This window comes from Pongo abelii, chromosome 21 (genome assembly GCF_028885655.2).
Source record: "Pongo abelii isolate AG06213 chromosome 21, NHGRI_mPonAbe1-v2.0_pri, whole genome shotgun sequence".
NCBI classification, from domain to species: Eukaryota; Metazoa; Chordata; class Mammalia; order Primates; family Hominidae; genus Pongo; species Pongo abelii.
This window is the reverse complement of record NC_072006.2, coordinates 30710572-30729159: the sequence shown is the minus strand read 5'-3', so window position 1 is coordinate 30729159 and position 18588 is coordinate 30710572. Positions and strand designations below refer to the sequence as shown.

At 42.5% G+C, this 18588-nt stretch overlaps 1 protein-coding gene across 7 annotated transcripts; it reads left to right on the top strand.

Annotated features, from left to right (window-relative positions):
• Nucleotides 1–2835: 2835 nt before the first annotated feature.
• PRNP (prion protein (Kanno blood group)) lies at nt 2836–18212 on the top strand. 7 transcript variants are annotated; one of them, XM_063720445.1, is made up of 3 exons: nt 8507–8598; nt 12389–12447; nt 15842–18212. In XM_063720445.1, exon 3 carries the CDS (start codon nt 15852–15854, stop codon nt 16611–16613), a length of 762 nt encoding a protein of 253 aa, XP_063576515.1. In that variant the 5' UTR covers nt 8507–8598; nt 12389–12447; nt 15842–15851; the 3' UTR covers nt 16614–18212.
• Nucleotides 18213–18588: the final 376 nt, after the last annotated feature.

The window sequence follows — 18588 nt, the reverse complement described above, 5'->3', positions numbered from 1 at the left end:
AATAGGGTTTGACCTCCAAGGACAAACCCTACACCCCACCCCCCACCCAGTCCGGAAAATGACTTTCACTGTTTACAGTGAGATATGGGTGGTTGTGTTCATGGGAGAGGCAATGGGAGTGAGTTTGGAATGAGGAATTATGCAGGGCCATTTGAATAGCCACTTCCTGTGGGTTGCCCACCCTTGGAGTGATTCATAAGGTCAATAAAAACTCCTAAGAATCCATAGGCCAGACCATCAACCCCATTGTGGCAGCTTTTAAAAATGGCAACAAGGTCTTTGATACTCTTCCCATTGAGGAGTGGGCTCCATGTCCTCTGTCCTTGAATCTGGGGGCTATATGACTTTTTTTTTTTTTTTTTTTTGAGACAGAGTCTCGCTCTGTCGCCCAGGCTGAAGTACAATGGTGCCATCTTGGCTCCCTGCAACCTCTGCCTTCTGGGTTCAAGCGATTCTCCTGCCTCAGCCTCCTGAATAGCTGAGATTACAGGCGCGCATCACCATGCCAGGCTAATTTTTGTATTTTTAATAGAGACGGGGTTTCACCATGTTGCCCAGGCTGGTCTTGAACTCCTGACCTCAAGTAATCCACGGGCCTCGGCCTCCCAAAGTGCTGGGATTACAGGCATGAGCCACCGTGCCCGGCAATGGGGCTATATAACTATTATGTCAACAGCATACAGTGGAAGTGATGCTACCTGACTTCCGAGCCCAGGTAGAAAGTGGCATTGCAGCTTCTTGTTTGCTGAAACTCTCACACTTGGAGTCCTGAGTCAACATGGAAGAAGTCCATCCAAGCCGAGACCACCAGGCCATGAGGAAACCAGGCCACACAGAGAAGCCACAGCTAGGCACCGCAGTCAGCACATCTGATCTTCAAGTCCTCCCAGCCCAGGTGCCACTCAGGCAAGTGCATAGGCTTCAGATGACTGCAACCCCCGACTATCAAGGTACCCCTAGACTTAGAGTCTTCTCAACTGACACCCCAAACATAATGGGGCAGAATCAAGTCCCTGCTGTGCCTGTCCAGCTCCCTGGCTTAAACAATCCATTGGCATAATCAAATGGTAGTTGTTTTAAACATCTAAGTTGTGGGGTATTTGCAGCACATCAGTAATAACCAGAATAGGTCATAAGTCAATCCCCTTTGGTTCCCTAATTCTTTCCCTCCAAGAAATCCCAGGCCATTTGAGCCCTTTCCTGATGGGAGGAAAGCAGTCGACCAGAACATACGATTCTTTTGAGGAAAAGATGGGTTTTAGCGTCTTGGAACCAAGCTTCACAGAGCGCCTTCTGCCAGTGGGCAGCCAGCCCCTTGCCTAGGCTGATCTGGTCACCCACTTCCAGCCCCACCCCGGCTCTGTCCTCCCACCCAGCTCTGTCCTCCCTGCAGGCCCTGAGCCTCTAGGAGACTCAGACACTCTGCTGCCCGCTGAGTTCATCTCCCAGTGAGCCATCTCTGAGGAAAGGAGGTAAGGCTCTGAACATGATGTCAACCTAAGCATTACATAACACTGATGGGTTGTAAAATGGCCTCGCTGCCTAGTGCTCATTCTAACTGGCCACAATCCAGTCGTCCCTGTTGCACTGAGTCAGCTCCCTCCAAAGGCAGCGCTTTCCAGGCCTCCCATTGCCCTTTCCCAGCAGAACTTTCAAGTGTTCACCCACACTCACATAAACATGGCCCAGGCACTGTTTACAGCAGCTCTCCTCTGTGCATTCTCCTGACTTCTCCTGTCTCTCGCCATTTGTCCCCCTCCCCTGCAACTTGAGTGACAGTGATTGGTCCTGAGATGCAAATATTTAATGCACATATGTTTACAAAGCAGCCTCAGCTTTTTTTTTTTTTTTTTTTTGGGAGAGAGAGAAAGAGTGAGACAGGGTCTTGGTCTATAGCCCTGTGGCCCAGGCTGGAGTGCAGTGGCACGATTACAGCTCACTGCAGCCTCTACCTCCTGGGCTCAAGCAATCCTCCCATCTCAGCCTCCCCAGTAGCTGGGACTACAGGCCTGTGCCACCGTTCCCAGCTAATTTTTTTTATTTTTTGTAGAAATGGGGCCTCACTACGTTGCCCACTCTGGTCTCAAACTCCTGAGATCAAGCAATCTTCCTGCCTTGGCCTCTCAAAGTGCTGGGATTACAGGCCTGAGCCACTGAACCTGGCTGTCAACATTCTTAAATCTCTTTCCTTACATGCTTCCTAAACCTCTCACCCAAAACTAGGAGACTAGATGTCCTATTTTCCCCAGGGCATGCCTGGTTTACGCCCATTTCACTCTTAAAAGTGCCCAATTTGGGTAATAATTCATAAGATCCCCCTCCTTCTAAATCTTGTCCATCACTTCATCCCTCGCTCTCCTTTAAAATGAGACAGTTGTCAGCAAGAATCCTGGGCAAGAACACACCACCCTGTTTCATAGAAGATATCTCAGGTAATGTGCAAAGAGGGGTTTTTAAACGGAGCGTATTTTTCTCATTTGTTAATATCACCACCTAAATCATCTCTTGCCTAAAACAAGGAGTAGAAAGTGAATGAACGAAGGAACAGGTGATGGTCAGTGTCCTTTCTACGCCTCAAAATTTAAGAGTTTATGTGAAAATTCATAAATATTAATCTCAATCCAGGGTAAGCAAAATGTTTTGCTTTCCTCTTTAGAAATTTCTGGTTGCCAAAGTTCCAGAAATTGCCTCCTCATTCCCGAGCCTTTCATTTTCTCGATTTCTCCATTATGTAACGGGGAGCTGGAGCTTTGGGCCGAATTTCCAATTAAAGATGATTTTTACAGTCAATGAGCCACGTCAGGGAGCGATGGCACCCGCAGGCGGTATCAACTGATGCAAGTGTTCAAGCGAATCTCAACTCGTTTTTTCCGGTGACTCATTCTCGGCCCTGCTTGGCAGCGCTGCACCCTTTAACTTAAACCTCGGCCGGCCGCCCGCCCGCCGGGGGCACAGAGCGTGCACCCGGCCGCGCGGCAATTGGTCCCCGCGCCGACCTCCGCCCGCGAGCGCCGCCGCTTCCCTTCCCCGCCCCGCGTCCCTCCCCCTCGGCCCCGCGCGTCGCCTGTCCTCCGAGCCAGTCGCTGACAGCCGCGGCGCCGCGAGCTGCTCCTCTCCTCACGACCGAGGCAGGTAAACACCCGCGGTGGGAGGAACGCGGGCGGGGGCAGGGGAGCCGCGGGGGCCGAGTGAGGACCCCGGGCCTCGGGTCCCAGGCGCAAGGGTGCCCGGCCGGGCAGGGTCGAGACCCCAGTGAGTAGGGGCCGGGGGCTGCCCCGCGGGCGCGTGACGCGTCTCGGGCCTGCCCGGGTGCCCTGGTCTTGGCTCGGGTGAGGCGGCTTGGCTTCGCTTTTCAGGTTAGGAAAGCTCCCTTTACTCCGCGTGGGGGGCTGGAGATACTGGCGGAGCCCCGTTAGGGAGGTCGGTGGGCCGGGGTCTCAGCGCCCCCTGCACCCCGCGCAGGTCTGGCCCAGCAGGCGATCGCCGGCGCCCAGGGAACTCCGGGAGGGCCGCCAGCGGGCTCCGCAGGGCGCGGGGCGAGGAGGGGCGCCTGGGGGCCGCGGGGCTCGCGCTCCTCGCCCGTTGGCCGCCCCTCGGAGGCCGAAATCGGGGCCCAGAACGCCCCTTGGCAAGGCCTGGCGCTTCCGCGATGCCCAGAGGGTGCTTGGGGGGGATGGAGAGAGGGGCGCCCGCCGGGGGAGTTCCGGGCGCCTCGGTGCCCCTCCCGCCGCAGCTGCAGCGTTCCTCCCGGGAGGCGGCCCAGCCCTTCATCCTCGCCGCCGGAGCTTCTCCGAGGGAGGCCGCAGCCTTGCGGCAGTCGCCACAGCCTGGAGAAGCGGCCCACGCGGACGGGCGGCCGGGGCCTCGGGCCTCGACGGGGGCGGGGTCCGGGGAGGCCCCACCCTCTGTTCTCCAGGGGCGGGGAGAGAGGAGCTGCAGGTCTGCGGCCTGGCCCCAGGTGCGACGGCGGACCGCAGCTTGGCCAGTCACATTCCTCCCAGTCCCCCTGGAGGGAGAACACTGGCCATGGGGGGCTCCAAGGAACAACTAGCCTCGGATGACGACCCTTGGGTCACCGGTCTCCCCACCTGTGCGGCAGGCGCCTTCACGTTTCATTATTAAACAATGGGGAGAAATCCATGTTTACTGTCCTTTTTAAGGAATTTTTTGCTCTTCTCTTTGAGATGGCTGTAGGAAATAGATTTTTTTTTTAACCTCGCAATTCCACCACGGTCACATCCATCCTCGCCATCGCAAAGCCACAGCTCTCCGTTTTTGTTTCCTAGCCTCCAGATTCTCACACAACACAGTGCAGTTTCACTTCTATAATGATGAGGATCTTCATGGCCGCGTTATTTTCTTGTTCTGAGAGCATCACGGTTTAATTAGCAGTTCCCCATATGATTTGAGGTGTTTCCCGTTTCCTTAGGGAAAACTCCTGGTAGAATAGGATTAAGGATTTTTACAAATATAATTATCAAACACATAGGAACAGGGAATTGGATAAATATGTTAAACTTCTGGAAGAATCAACAACGCTCTTAGATTTGTAGAAGAAAGGGAAAAATCACCAGTGGAAAGGAGCAATTTTACTTACACAAACACGGAGAAGGTCTTACAGTGAAAAAAAGCTAACCAGTAAGGGGAAAAGCAGGCAGAGGGGTAGGATGTGATTTGTACGTTATTTGTATCTAACACAAGTCTTCCACACTGAAAGGAAAATATTAAGATTATAATAGATAAATGCAAAATGATGAGTCATTTACACAATAAAATGCAAATTAGAGCATGTTTGGGTTATCATTTTACATCTATTAAAATAACCAAAATAATTAATAGTAACAGCAACCCTTGCTGGAAGGTTGCCCAAAACTTGGCATTTTCAAGTGTCTGGGGAGGTGGCAGGGCTTTGGGGTCACAAAGATGGTTCTGCAGTCAATTTTGTGACTTTGGACAGGCTACCTAACTTCCTGATCCTCCTTTTGTCCATTCATAGAATGGAGGAAATGATAGCTACTTTCTGCGTCTGTATGTATGAGTTATCGGGGGCATGTCAAACCAGCACAAACCTTTTGTTAAGCAATCTGGTGATGCATTAAGAAGTTGGAAGCTGTGACCCAGAAACCCCACTCCTGAGAATTTACCTGCAATGGAAGAAACAAACAAAAAAAAACAGGCATGTTTTCCTAGCAGAATGATCTAAAATTAGAATACCTGGAAAAGAGCCTAAATGTATATCACCAGGGCAGTAGTTAAGAAAATTATGACACATTAACTGAAATGAACATTATATAACCATCAAAAATCATGATTTTGGAGCCTGTGATATGTGGGGAAAAACTGATAAGTAAAAAAGTGGGTTATTAACTGCACGTGCTTACTCTAACATGAACGCATATGTGAAAAATCTGAAAGGAAAAGCACAGAAAATGGACGTTTTCATTGAAATTATCGGTGATCTTAATTTTCTTTTGGTGAATATATTGCTCTCACTAAATAAGGACATTTAAAAAATAGTTCACAGTTTTTAATTTTTTAAATGAAATGGACCCACAGTTTTCTGTAAGAGAAAGGAGAGACTGTTATATTTGCTACTTAGAATAAAAGATTTTTAGCCAATCTTGTTTCCTTTTTCAAATATTTTTCCATTTTTTTAGTTGATTAATGATTTAGTAATTTGTACATTGGGTTTTTTTAAGAATCAGTTCTTAGATTCATTTATCAATTCTAGTTTTTTGTTGTTGTTTTTAAGGACTCCTGAATATTTTTCAAAACTGAACAATTTCAGCCATGTCTAAGCTTTCTGTCTTCCTGGAGGCACAAATCTAGTTAAGCTGAACCACAACAGATTGTACATATCCTGCAGAACCTCTGTGGTCTTAGGAAGGTTGAAAGTCACCAACTGTCACAAAAAATGAGGGTCAGGAAAGGCTGTGATCACAAGCTCTTGATCCAGAGGCCACTTGGGTCCATCTGTGTAACTCACACCTTGTTGCATCATCATTTCTTGTAAAATCAGCTTAATTTTGCAGAGAAATGGCCACAGATTTTTAGAATTATGCTGAATTATGTAAGGGAGCAGCCATTTTAAAAATAATGTAATAAAATAACAATAATAACATAACAGAAGTTTCTGCACCACACTGACACTGAACATGGCTCTCAACCAACTAGCCAAACCAAGCTGAAAGATTCTCTAAACTTCCGTTTTAACTTACTTCGTCCATTCTCCCTTTTCAGATCTTATTTCTTCTTCCAAGGCAACTATATCCACTGTGAACTGCTGCATATTAAACATTCAAAACATATCTGTATCTAACCCAGTGATGGCTACAGCATTATAAAATAACTCCTAAGTGAATAGTGTGTGCAGCAATTCTCACAGCTAGGAGAATTTTTTTTTCTCAATGTGTTAACCATTCCTTTTTCTCCAACTGCATTCTACTTAAACTGTTACAGTATTGTGTGATCACTTTAAGGGAGGTAATCCTTCAGTGAAAAGCATTATAAATGTTGAAGATTAGACCCCTGAGGACCTAGCACTGAAGCCTGATCACGGGTGCCAATTCCCTGAGAAGCTTTTACAGATTCCCAAATCCCATCGCTAGGCACTCTCTGACTGGCTTGTGATGGGTTCCAGCAATGTTGTTTTTTGAAAGCTCCTTAGGTAATTTTGATGATGGACCGGTTGGGGACCCTTTGCTCTGTTCAGTTTGTGGTTTCTAGGTGCCAGTGAGAAACCCCTACCCCCAATTTTTGCGCGAAATTTTTTTCAGCTTACATCAAGTTCTTTATGGACCTCAAAAAATTAAAATATAACAAGGGAATTTACTTAGCTCAGAAGAGACAAGGGACACTATGGGGTGAAGGTCGGAGGCTGTTTGACATTTGCCCCTTCCCAATGTAACTAATTAAGCTTCAAGTTGTAATGTGTTTTATGGGCTTTAGTGGCTATATTTGGATCTCAGCTCCAACACCTTGGACTGTTACAAATTTGGGATAAGTTCTTACTAGCTCTGACTCTCACTCCCCATCTATAAATGGGAATAAGATGAACAGGGTAATTTGTAGATTTTTTGGTACCCTCTCTCTAGTTCCACTGTTTTGCCATTCTGCTCATCCACCAATGCCATGTGATCTTATTGTAGCTTTGCACTCTGACACCTGGCAGGTCAAGTGCACCCTGGATTATCTTTTCATTAAAAATTTTCTTCAGTCTTTCAAGTTTTGAGTATAATTTCACAATGTCTTTTAAAATTTCTTTTGAATTCTTTTTCAAATTTATTTATTTTTTTCTTTGACAGATAAGATTATATGTATTGTGTACAAAATTAGAAAGAGAGCTTTTCCTCTAAGATCTGAAACAAGACAAGAATGCTCACACGCACCAGTTCTATTCAACATATGGTACTGCAAGTCCTAGCCAGGACAGTTAGACAAGAGAAAGAAATAAAGAGCATCCAAATTTGAAAGGAAAAAGTTAAATTTTTCCTATTTGGAGACGACATGATTTTACACTTATAAAACCCTAAAGACTCCACCAGAAAACCATTAGAACTAATAAATTCAGTAAAGTTGCAGGATACAAAATTAACATACAACAATCAGTAGTGTTTCTATATGCCAACAGTGAACTATCTGGAAAGAAATAAAAAGAAAGTGCCATTTACAATAGCTACAAAATAAAATATTTCAGAATAAATTTAGCCAAGAAGGTGGAAGATCTCTACACTGAAAACTATAAAACACTGATGAAAGAAATTCAAGGAGACACAAATAGAAAGATAGCCCATGCTCATGGGGGAATAATTAATGTTGTTAAAATGTCCATACTACCCAAAGTGATCTACAGATTCAATAGAATCCCTATCAAAATACCAATGACATTCTTCACAGAAATAGAAAAAACAATCCTAAAATTCGGTGAAGGTGGCATCTTTGTCTCGTTTCAGATCTAAGAGGAAAAGCTCTCAATTTTTCACCATTAAGTATGATGTTAGCTGTGACCTTGTCATATGTGGCCATTATTGTGTTGAGGTACAATCCTTCTATACCTAATTCATTGAGAGTTTTTATCATGAAAGAATGTTGAATTTTGTCAAACGCTTTTTCTGCATCTATTGAAATGATTGTATGGTTATTGTCTCATTCTGTTACTGTGATGTATCACGCTTATTGATTGGTGTATGTTGAACCATGCTTGCATCCCTGGGATGAATCCCACTGTATCATAGTCAATGATCATTTTAATGAGCTGTTGAATTTGCTTTGCTAGAATTTTGTTAAGAATTTTTGCACCTATGTTCATCAGGGATATTGGCCTATACTGCCATTTTCTTGTATTTTTTTGTGGGACTTTGATATCAGGATAATGCTGGTTTCTCCTGTTATTAATTTCTAGTTTTATACCATCATGCTTAGAAAAAAAACTTGATACAATTTCAGTCTAATTAAGTTTGTTAAGACTTGTTTTATGGCCTAACATATGATCTATCCTGGAGAATGCTCCATGTGCTGTTGAGAAGAATGTGTATTCTGCAGCTGTTGGATGGAATGTCCTGTATTTGTCCGTTTGGATCCATTTGGTCTAAGTGAAGTGTAAGTCTGATGCTTCCTTATTTATTTTCTTTCTAAATCATCTGTCCAAAAATCTAAGAGATCCAAAGCAAACAGGGGGTTATAAAATTATCTTTGAATTCTGACTGAAATTGTGTTTACTTTATAGATTATTTGCTGGTGACTTGGTATCTTTCAATATTGGTTTCCTGAACAAAAAACGTTATATGTCTTTCTCTTTTTCCAGTCTTCTTTTATGTCTCAGCAAAATTTTGTAGCTTGCCTACTACTTATTTTCAGATTAAATCCTAGATATTTTCAATTTTTACTGCCATTATGAATGAATGTTTTTCCCCATGAAATGTTTAACTACAGCTGATTTAGGGACTCACTGAGTTTTGATTTGTTGATTTGAAAAACTACCACCCTGTTGAGCTCACATATTTATTCTAAGACATTTTTTGAGATTTTCCTGAATTTTCCAGGTAAAAAAATTATACCTAGATGAATTTATAGAACAACCTAATAGCATAAAAGCAATAGATTATTGTTCACCACATTAATGGGAATGCCTTTTCTCTTAAAATTATGATATCTTGGGCTTTGTGTTTGTGACAGAATTTCTTTATGATGGAAAGAGACTATCCTTCCAGTTCTATAGAAACGTTTTAAAAATAGCTTAAATTTTTAAAAATTTAGGAATGATGTTGATTTTCTTTGAAAACTTTTCAATATCTGAAGAAAATCTTTTTTTCTTCCTAACCTATTAATAGAGCTCCTGATTTTCAACCATTCTTGTATTCCTAAAATAATCCATATTGGTCATAATGTATTCTTCTTTTACTAAACTGTTAAAATAAGTTGGGTGCTGTTTTTTTAGATTTTGGCACCTGTGTGAGAGGAGGGTGCCATGGCAGGGTGGCTAAGTGTGCCCACCTGCGTACTAGCATTTGAATTTTGGCCCTTTATCCCATTGGCTCTAAACACTACATCTCAGGTGAAGACGCCCAAATGTTTATCTCTACTAAGTTACAGATTCCTGTAACAATTGCCTAAATTGATACTCCCACTTGAATGTCTCATAGGTATGGCAAAGTTTACATGTCCATACTGAAACTCTTGGTTTTCTCTCCCAGGCATGACCCTCCACCAGTTTGTCCTATTTCAGTAGATGGCATCACCGCCATCTCCCTGGTTATGGAAGCCCCAGACCCGGGCAACTCTCACTTCTCCATCCACTCAACCAGCAAGTCTTATTGGCTCTTTCTGTAAAATATGTCTCATTTATTCACAGCCTGCTAGCTGCATGGACTCCATCCCAGGCCATGCCACCATCTTCCCGCAGTAGTTTCTTAACTGGCCTCTCCATTCCCTTTCTTGTCCCACTAAATTTTCTTCTATTTAAGAAAAAATGTTTTGTAGACATGGGGTTTCACCATGTTGCCCAGGCTGGTCTCAAACTCCTGGGTTCAAGCAATCCTCCTGCCTGAGCTTCCCAAAGTGCTGGGATTATAGGCTTGAGCTGAGCTTTTTAAAAAACATTCTATGATGTTACTGTCCTACTAAGACCCTTTAATGGCTCCCCACTGCTTTCAGAGGAAAATAGAAATTTCTCTCTGTGGACCATGAGGCCCTCATGATCTGACCCTCACCACCTCCCTAGTCTCAGCAGTCCACCTGCCACTGTCTCATGGGGCTCCACAGATTTGATCTTCTTTTTGGTCCTTAAGCCCACCAAGCTAAGTATCTTATTCAAAACTGTATCCTCAGCCCCTAGCACAATTCTTGACCCTTAGAATTCTGACACTTAAAATGTGTGTTAAGCTAATCAATAAATTATTGTGCCAGGCATGGTGGCACAATAATGTGTTGTGGGTCACCTATATATAGCTGTGGCTCACACCTATAATCCCAGCACTTTGGGAGGCTGAGGCCTGCAGATTGGTTGAGCCCAGGAATTTGAGACCAGCCTGGGCAACATGGCGAGACCCCATCACTACTAAAAATACAAAAAAAAAAAAGGCATGGTGGTGCATACCTGTGGTCCCAGCTACTCAGTAGGATCACTTGAGCCTACTGGGTGGAGGTTGCAGAGAGCTGAGATCATGCCACTACACTTTGGCCTGGGTAAGACCCTGTCTCAAAAAAAAAAAAAAGGTTATGGTACAGTAAATATTATATTACAGTGTATAATTTTTGACAGCTTTTTTTCTCCATTTCTTCTATGGTTATTGGTCAGTTCTAGTCTTCTATTTTTTTTTTAAGCTGACACATACTGGCTGGGCATGGTGACTCACACCTGTAATCTCAGCACTTTGGGAGGCCAAGACAGGAAGATCTCTTGAGCCCAGAAGTTTGAGGCGAGCCTGGGCAACATAGCAAGACCCCATCTCTACCAGAAAAGAAACAACAACAACAATAAAAAGAAACTGGCACATACTAGTTATTCCATAAATATTTGTTAAATGAATTAATTCTAAAGTTGATTTTTATAATTTATATCTTAATAGAAAGACAATCCATCTCAGAGATATTTTTATTCATTAAGGAAAGTTGTATATAGTAATTTATTATCTTTTTAAAGCATTCTCTAAGGCAATTTCCCCTTATAGAGATATGTTTTCTAGTGATGTGTGTGTGTTACATTTTCAAATAACTCTTAATTTTATTTAGAAATTCCACATTTTTGTAAGTTGTATTTATTAAATTCGATTTTCATCTCTATTATTAATTTATTAATTTATTATTAATAATTCAAATTTATTTTGAAGTTTTCTGTTTTCTTCTTTTTGAGTTGAATAATCATTTACTTTATTTCACTTCTTCTATTCAGTTGTATTATCCATGTTCCTCTGATAGCCATGTAGGTTCCAAATCCTCACATTTTTCGAGTTCCTTAAAAAATTTTTTTGTGCTATCCTGATAAGCATTAAGTGTTATATCATTTTTTTCATTTTTATTATATTCTTAATGATTTTGATTATCTTTTTCTATCCTTTTGGGTTTCTCTCTTAGGTAAATGATCAGTTATATCTTTTGGCCATTTTTTTCTGTTGGAATTACTGTCTTTTACTGCTCTTTAAGAATTCCTTGCAAGTTCTAGAAATGAATCCTCTGTTAATTTTAAGTACTAAAGTCCCTTTTACCATTGTATACTCTTTCTATTAACTTTGTCCAGAGTCAGCTTTATCGTGCTGAATAAGAATCTTTAAATTTTAATTTTTTTTTAATTTTTAAGTTCAAGGGTACAAGTGCAGGTTTGTTCCATAGGTAAACTTGTGTCATGGGGGTTTGTCATACAGATTATTTCATCACTCAGGTACTAAACCTAGTACCCATTAGTTATTTTTCCTGATCCTCTCCCTCCCCCAGCCCTCCGATAGGCCCTAGTATGTGTTGTTCCTCTGCATGCATCCATGTGTTCTCATCATTTAGGTCCCACTTATAAATGAGAACATGTAGAATTAGGTTTTCTGTTCCTGTGTCAGTTTGCATATCCCTGCAAAGAACATGATCTCGTTCTTTTCTGGGGCTGCATAGTATTTGATGGCATATATGTACCACATTTTCATTATCCCATCTATCACTGATGGACTTTTAGGTTGATTCCATGTCTTTGCTATTGTGGATACTTTTGCAATGAACATACACGTGCATGTGTCTTTGTATTAGGATGATTTATATTCCTTTGGGTATATACCTAGTAATGGGATTGCTGGGTCGAATGATATTTCCGTCTTTAGGTTTTTGAGGATGTAATCAAATTCATCAATTATTTACCTTATGGTTTGTGCTTTTTGTTTAAAAAGTTCTTCCCCCATTCCTCCTCCAGGTCACAAAGACATTTGCCAATATTTTCCTCTTCTAGCGCCAAACTTGTACCTGTCACATGTAAGTCTTGGATCCGTCTAGAGTTCACTTTTGTATGTAGTTAGGGATCTAGTTTTCTTTTTCTTGTTTCCCAGAAGCATGAAACCTTCCTCCTTTATTGATTTGTGGTGCCCATGTCAGCATACATCAAGTCCCTGTTAAAGTGTATCTATGTGGGTTTCTCTCTCAACTTGCTTTTCTGTTTCCTTTGGTCTCTCCGTCTATTCCTGAGCTTTACCGTCCAGTCTTCGTCACTGTGGTTTTGTAGTGATTTCGTGTCTGCTTTGGCAGATTCCCTCCTCTTTACACTTTTTTTTTAAGGTTGACCTTATTATTCATGGACATTTTCTTCCCCATAGAAGTTTACTGAACTTCTCAAAAAATCCACCTGGAATTTTAACTGGCATTTTATTGAAACTACCAGTTCATTTTAAGATAATGGACATCTTTATAATACTGAGTTATCGCCATCAAGACCATGGAATGCCTCTCCATTTTTTTCAGATCATCTTCTATGTTCTCTGTATTAGAGTTATAATGTGTCACCCATTAGAAGTCTTTTCTTAGTTAAGTCAATTCCTAGACACTTTACAGTTTGGTTGTTACTTTGAATATCTATATTTTCTTCTGGTCAGTTATTGCTAGTGTAGAGGAATGCCGTTGGTTTTTGTAGGCTGACCTTCAGTCCCACAACCTTGCACTCTAGCATTGGTTCTCATGTTACCTCTGTTATTCTGTTGGATTTTCTATGTGCATGATCACACTAATTGCAAATAGTGTCAGCTAGAGCACTTTCCTTGCCATTCTTACACCTGTTACTTCTTTGCATATGGCCTTGGACAGCACCTTGAGTCCCATGACAATGGATGTCCCTGTTGTGTTTCTGAGTGTATTCTTAGCATTCTTCTTAGTAATAAACAGGTATTGACCATTACCATATACTTAATAGGATATCTTGAAATATGCCAGAGGACTAGGCCACTACCTGACTGGTGACAGAGAGTATCTTAGATGTATAGGCCCCCAGACATGCCAGTGTCCTCTGTCACCACCCATCTCCACTCCAAAGTTGTCTGGCCCCACCCACCTTCTGTGCCTGGTTCTTCTCCTCTGTGCTTCTCTCACTATGCCATGTCCTCGCCTGTTCAGGTGTCTCTAAGAGCTCATAGATCCTTAACTCTTACAGCTTTAAATGAGGCACATTCAAAGCCCAACTCAGTGTCATTCCCTGCAGCCTCCTCTTCCTCCCATCTTACCCATTTCAGGTAATATCTCCAGCCAGCCAGAGTCTACTGCAGTAGCTGGCACATGAAATAAATGTTTGTTTAACTGAATTGAAAATGTTAGCTGGCCATTGTCAAAAAATACTATTTTGTAAATTTATAAATACGGTTCTCTTTGTATATCCATTATAAATATTTAATATTTAGTTTGATTATTCCTTATGCTTTATAACATGTGTTTTCCCATTCATTCATTTGTCTAGCATTTATTTTGCATGTCTATGGGTCAAGCGCTCTGTCTAGGAACACTGCTGTGAACAAAACCAAACCCCCACCCTAAAGGAGCCTGCACTCCCGTGGAGAACATGAACAATAAGCGCGGAGGAAATAACATATATCTCAAGTAGCTGTAACTGCTCCAGAGAATAATGAAGCCAGGAAAAGGGGTGGGCTAGGGGGTGCTATTTTAGTAGAGTGATGGGAAGAGCCCCACTGAGCAAACTTTAGCCACATGAGTAGCTGGAAGAAAAGCCTTCTAGGCCCAGGGAACAGCAAGTGCAACAGCCCTGAGACAGGACGGGCTTGTCGGGTTTGAGGAACAGTGGGAGGCCTGAACCAGGTCACATGGGGCCCAGCCAGTATGGCCACGACTTTGTGTTTTATCCAGAGTACAAAGGAGCCTCATTGAGGGACAAGGGAAGTGGTATGATGTGACCCGCATATTAAGAGGAGAGCACTCAATGGCAGCCAGGGGAGGAGCAGGGAGGCTGGTTGGGAGGCTGTTGAAGGAATCAGGTGAGAAGTGATGGAAGCGCCAAATAAGATGGTCATGTTGGAAAATGTGAGAAGCTGAGGTGCTTAGCATTGATTTTCAAGGTAGAGCTACTGAGATTTGCTGATAGATCCAATGCATGCTGTGAGTGAAAATGCAGTCACTCTAGAGCGTTGGCTGGATTTGTCACCCATTGCAGTGAATGGAGAAAGTGCTGACATAAAAGCCCTTTAGACTGAAAGCTACTGACTGAGGGGATGGTGCCCTAGTTTGATTTCCTGGGGTGTATGAGTAGCAGGGAGGCCAAGAGCTGGGCCTCACGGGATCGTGGGGACTACATCAGGGAAGCAGGCCTGCAGAGAACCTGCCCCACAGACCCCCACCTAAAAGAGCCTCCAAAAACCCTAACTGGCATGACCTGAGTACTTTAACTCTGCTTGTAACTTTCAAATATGTTTTTATTTGCTTATGACCACCAAGGCAAAACTTCCCATTTCAATAATGTTAGTAGAAACATAAACAGGATGTTAATTTATTTATTTGATAATTCTTTTATGAATATTATCCAATTTAATCATTAGCTCTGAAGGAGATGAAAACTAATTTTCAAAAAAATTTGCAGCTAATTGGGTGATAAAGGTAAGGGGTTTCTGAGTTCACAAAAATGTTCTAAAATTGACAACAGTTATGGTTGCACGTTTCATTAAATGTACTAAAAACCATTGAACTGTACATGACATATGGTGAATTATATGATATGTGAATTATATCTCAACAAGCTAGGTATTGTTTTTTTAAAAAATAAAAATAAAAAAGGAGAAAGAGAGAGGGAAAAAAAATTACAGATCATCCCAGCACTGAGGACAAGACTAACTTCAGTGTTCCAGTATATGCCATTTTAGGTTTTATGGCACACAGTGATGATTTGGAGCCTATGATTTGACCTAGGGTATAGCAGGTACTGTTTAGCAATCATTTTACTATTGTCATAGGTCTCTGCTTTTGGAGCTAAGTGCCCAGGGTAAATGAGATCTTTAATTTGAAAAGAGATTATTGATTTGATGAATGTACATTCTCCAAAGGGTCATAAATTGTCATTCTGGGTGTTTGATCTGTTTGTTGTTTTGGTACAAAAATTAGAAGAAAATAATTCACTCATAAAATGTTAAATAATGAACTAAAATTCATTCATCAAGTCCATAACTTAGGGTCACATTTGTCCTTGGAGCAGGAGAAAGAGTTGTGTTCACCCTTTTCTTACTTTTGCTTTTGTCCTAAGTGCTTCAGAGAAGTACAGGGTGGGAACAGTGTTTCTACTGAGCAGCTGATACCATTGCTATGCACTCATTCATTATGCAGCAAACATTTCGTAATTTTAACATAAATATGGGACTCTGACGTTCTCCTCTTCATTTTGCAGAGCAGTCATCATGGCGAACCTTGGCTGCTGGATGCTGGTTCTCTTTGTGGCCACATGGAGTAACCTGGGCCTCTGCAAGAAGCGCCCAAAGCCTGGAGGATGGAACACTGGGGGCAGCCGATACCCGGGGCAGGGCAGCCCTGGAGGCAACCGCTACCCACCTCAGGGCGGTGGTGGCTGGGGGCAGCCCCATGGTGGTGGCTGGGGGCAGCCTCATGGTGGTGGCTGGGGGCAGCCCCATGGTGGTGGCTGGGGGCAGCCTCATGGTGGTGGCTGGGGTCAAGGAGGTGGTACCCACAGTCAGTGGAACAAGCCCAGTAAGCCAAAAACCAACATGAAGCACATGGCTGGTGCTGCAGCAGCTGGGGCAGTGGTGGGGGGCCTTGGTGGCTACATGCTGGGAAGTGCCATGAGCAGGCCCATCATACATTTTGGCAATGACTATGAGGACCGTTACTATCGTGAAAACATGTACCGTTACCCCAACCAAGTGTACTACAGGCCCGTGGATCAGTACAGCAACCAGAACAACTTTGTGCACGACTGCGTCAATATCACAATCAAGCAGCACACAGTCACCACAACCACCAAAGGGGAGAACTTCACCGAGACCGACGTTAAGATGATGGAGCGTGTGGTTGAGCAGATGTGTATCACGCAGTACGAGAGGGAATCTCAGGCCTATTACCAGAGAGGATCGAGCATGGTCCTCTTCTCCTCCCCACCTGTGATCCTCCTGATCTCTTTCCTCATCTTCCTAATAGTGGGATGAGGAAGGTCTTCCTGTTTTCACCATCTTTCTAATCTTTTTCCAGCTTGAGGGAGGGGGTAACCACCTGCAGCCCTTTTAGTGGTGGTGTCTCACTCTTTCTTCTCTCTTTGTCCTGGATAGGCTAATCAATACCCTTGGCACTGATGGGCACTGGAAAACATAGAGTAGACCTGAGATGCTAGTCAAGCCCCCTTTGATTGAGTTCATCATGAGCCGTTGCTAATGCCAGGCCAGTAAAAGTATAACAGCAAATAACCATTGGTTAATCTGGACTTATTTTTGGACTTAGAGCAACAGATTGAGGCTAAACAAATCTCAGAACAGTCTGAAATACCTTTGCCTGGATACCTCTGGCTCCTTCAGCAGCTAGAGCTCAGTATACTAATGCCCTATCTTAGCAGAGATTTCATAGCTATTTAGAGATATTTTCCATTTTAAGAAAACCCGACAACATTTCTGCCAAGTTTGTTAGGAGGCCACATGATACTCATTCAAAAAAATCCTAGAAATTCTTAGCTCTTGGGACGCAGGCTCAGCCCGCTGGAGCATGAGCTCTGTGTCTATGGAGAACTGGGGTGATGTTTTACTTTTCACAGTATGGGCTACACAGCAGCTGTTCATTAAGAGTAAATATTGGCACAACACTAAACCTCTGGCTAAAGGACATATTCACAGTGAACATAACTGTAACATATATGAAAGGCTTCTGGGACTTAAAATCTAATGTTTGGGAATGGTGCCCTTGGAGGCAACCTCCCATTTTAGATGTTTAAAGGACCTATATGTGGCATTCCTTTCTTTAAACTATAGGTAATTAAGGCAGCCAAAAAGTAAATTGCCTTCTAGACACTGAAGGCAAATCTTTGTCCATTTACCTGGAAACCAGAATGATTTTGACATACAGGAGAGCTGCAGTTGTGAAAGCACCATCATCATAGAGGATGATGTAATTAAAAAATGGTCAGTGTGCAAAGAAAAGAACTGCTTGCATTTCTTTATTTCTGTCTCATAATTGTCAAAAACCAGAATTAGGTCAAGTTCATAGTTTCTGTAATTGGCTTTTGAATCAAAGAATAGGGAGACAATCTAAAAAATATCTTAGGTTGGAGATGACAGAAATATGATTGAGTTGAAGTGGAAAAAGAAATTCTGTTAACGTTCATTAAAGTAAAATTATTCCCTGAATTGTTTGATATTGTCACCTAGCAGATATGTATTACTTTTCTGCAATGTTATTATTGGCTTGCACTTTGTGAGTATTCTATGTAAAAATATATATGTATATAAAATATATATTGCATAGGACAGACTTAGGAGTTTTGTTTAGCACAGTTAACATCTGAAGTGTCTAATGCATTAACTTTTCTAAGGTACTGAATACTTAATATGTGGGAAACCCTTTTGTGTGGTCCTTAGGCTTACGATGTGCACTGAATCGTTTCATATAAGAATCCAAAGTGGACACCATTAACAGGTCTTTGAAATATGCATGTACTTTATATTTTCTATATTTGTAACTTTGCATGTTCTTGTTTTGTTATATAAAAAAATTATAAATGTTCAATATCTGACAAATTAAACGAGCGAAGATGAGCACCACCTCCCGTGTCTGCAGTTGTATTTCCTGGTGCTCGCCCTGTATTGGGGACCGTTTTGGGGGTTAATCTGAGCCAAGTGGCACTTTCAGTCCTCCCTTCTCAAGTGATGGCCTATGGTTCACACACTTCTCCCTGTTCCTGCCCTCGTCCTCACTTCCCAGTCACCCACTAGTTCATCTCTGCGGCTTTTGCATTTTCTCCACAAGTATCTAAGTGGGCTTAGCACTGGTAAACAGCAAAGGCACTATTGCAGCAGGAGGAACAGTCTGGGAGCTTTTTATCAGTCCTGGATTTAGAAATAGATTTTCTTGATTAAAATGAAAATTAACAAGCTCTAAAGAACTGTTGACCCTTGAACAACACAGGGATTAGAGGCA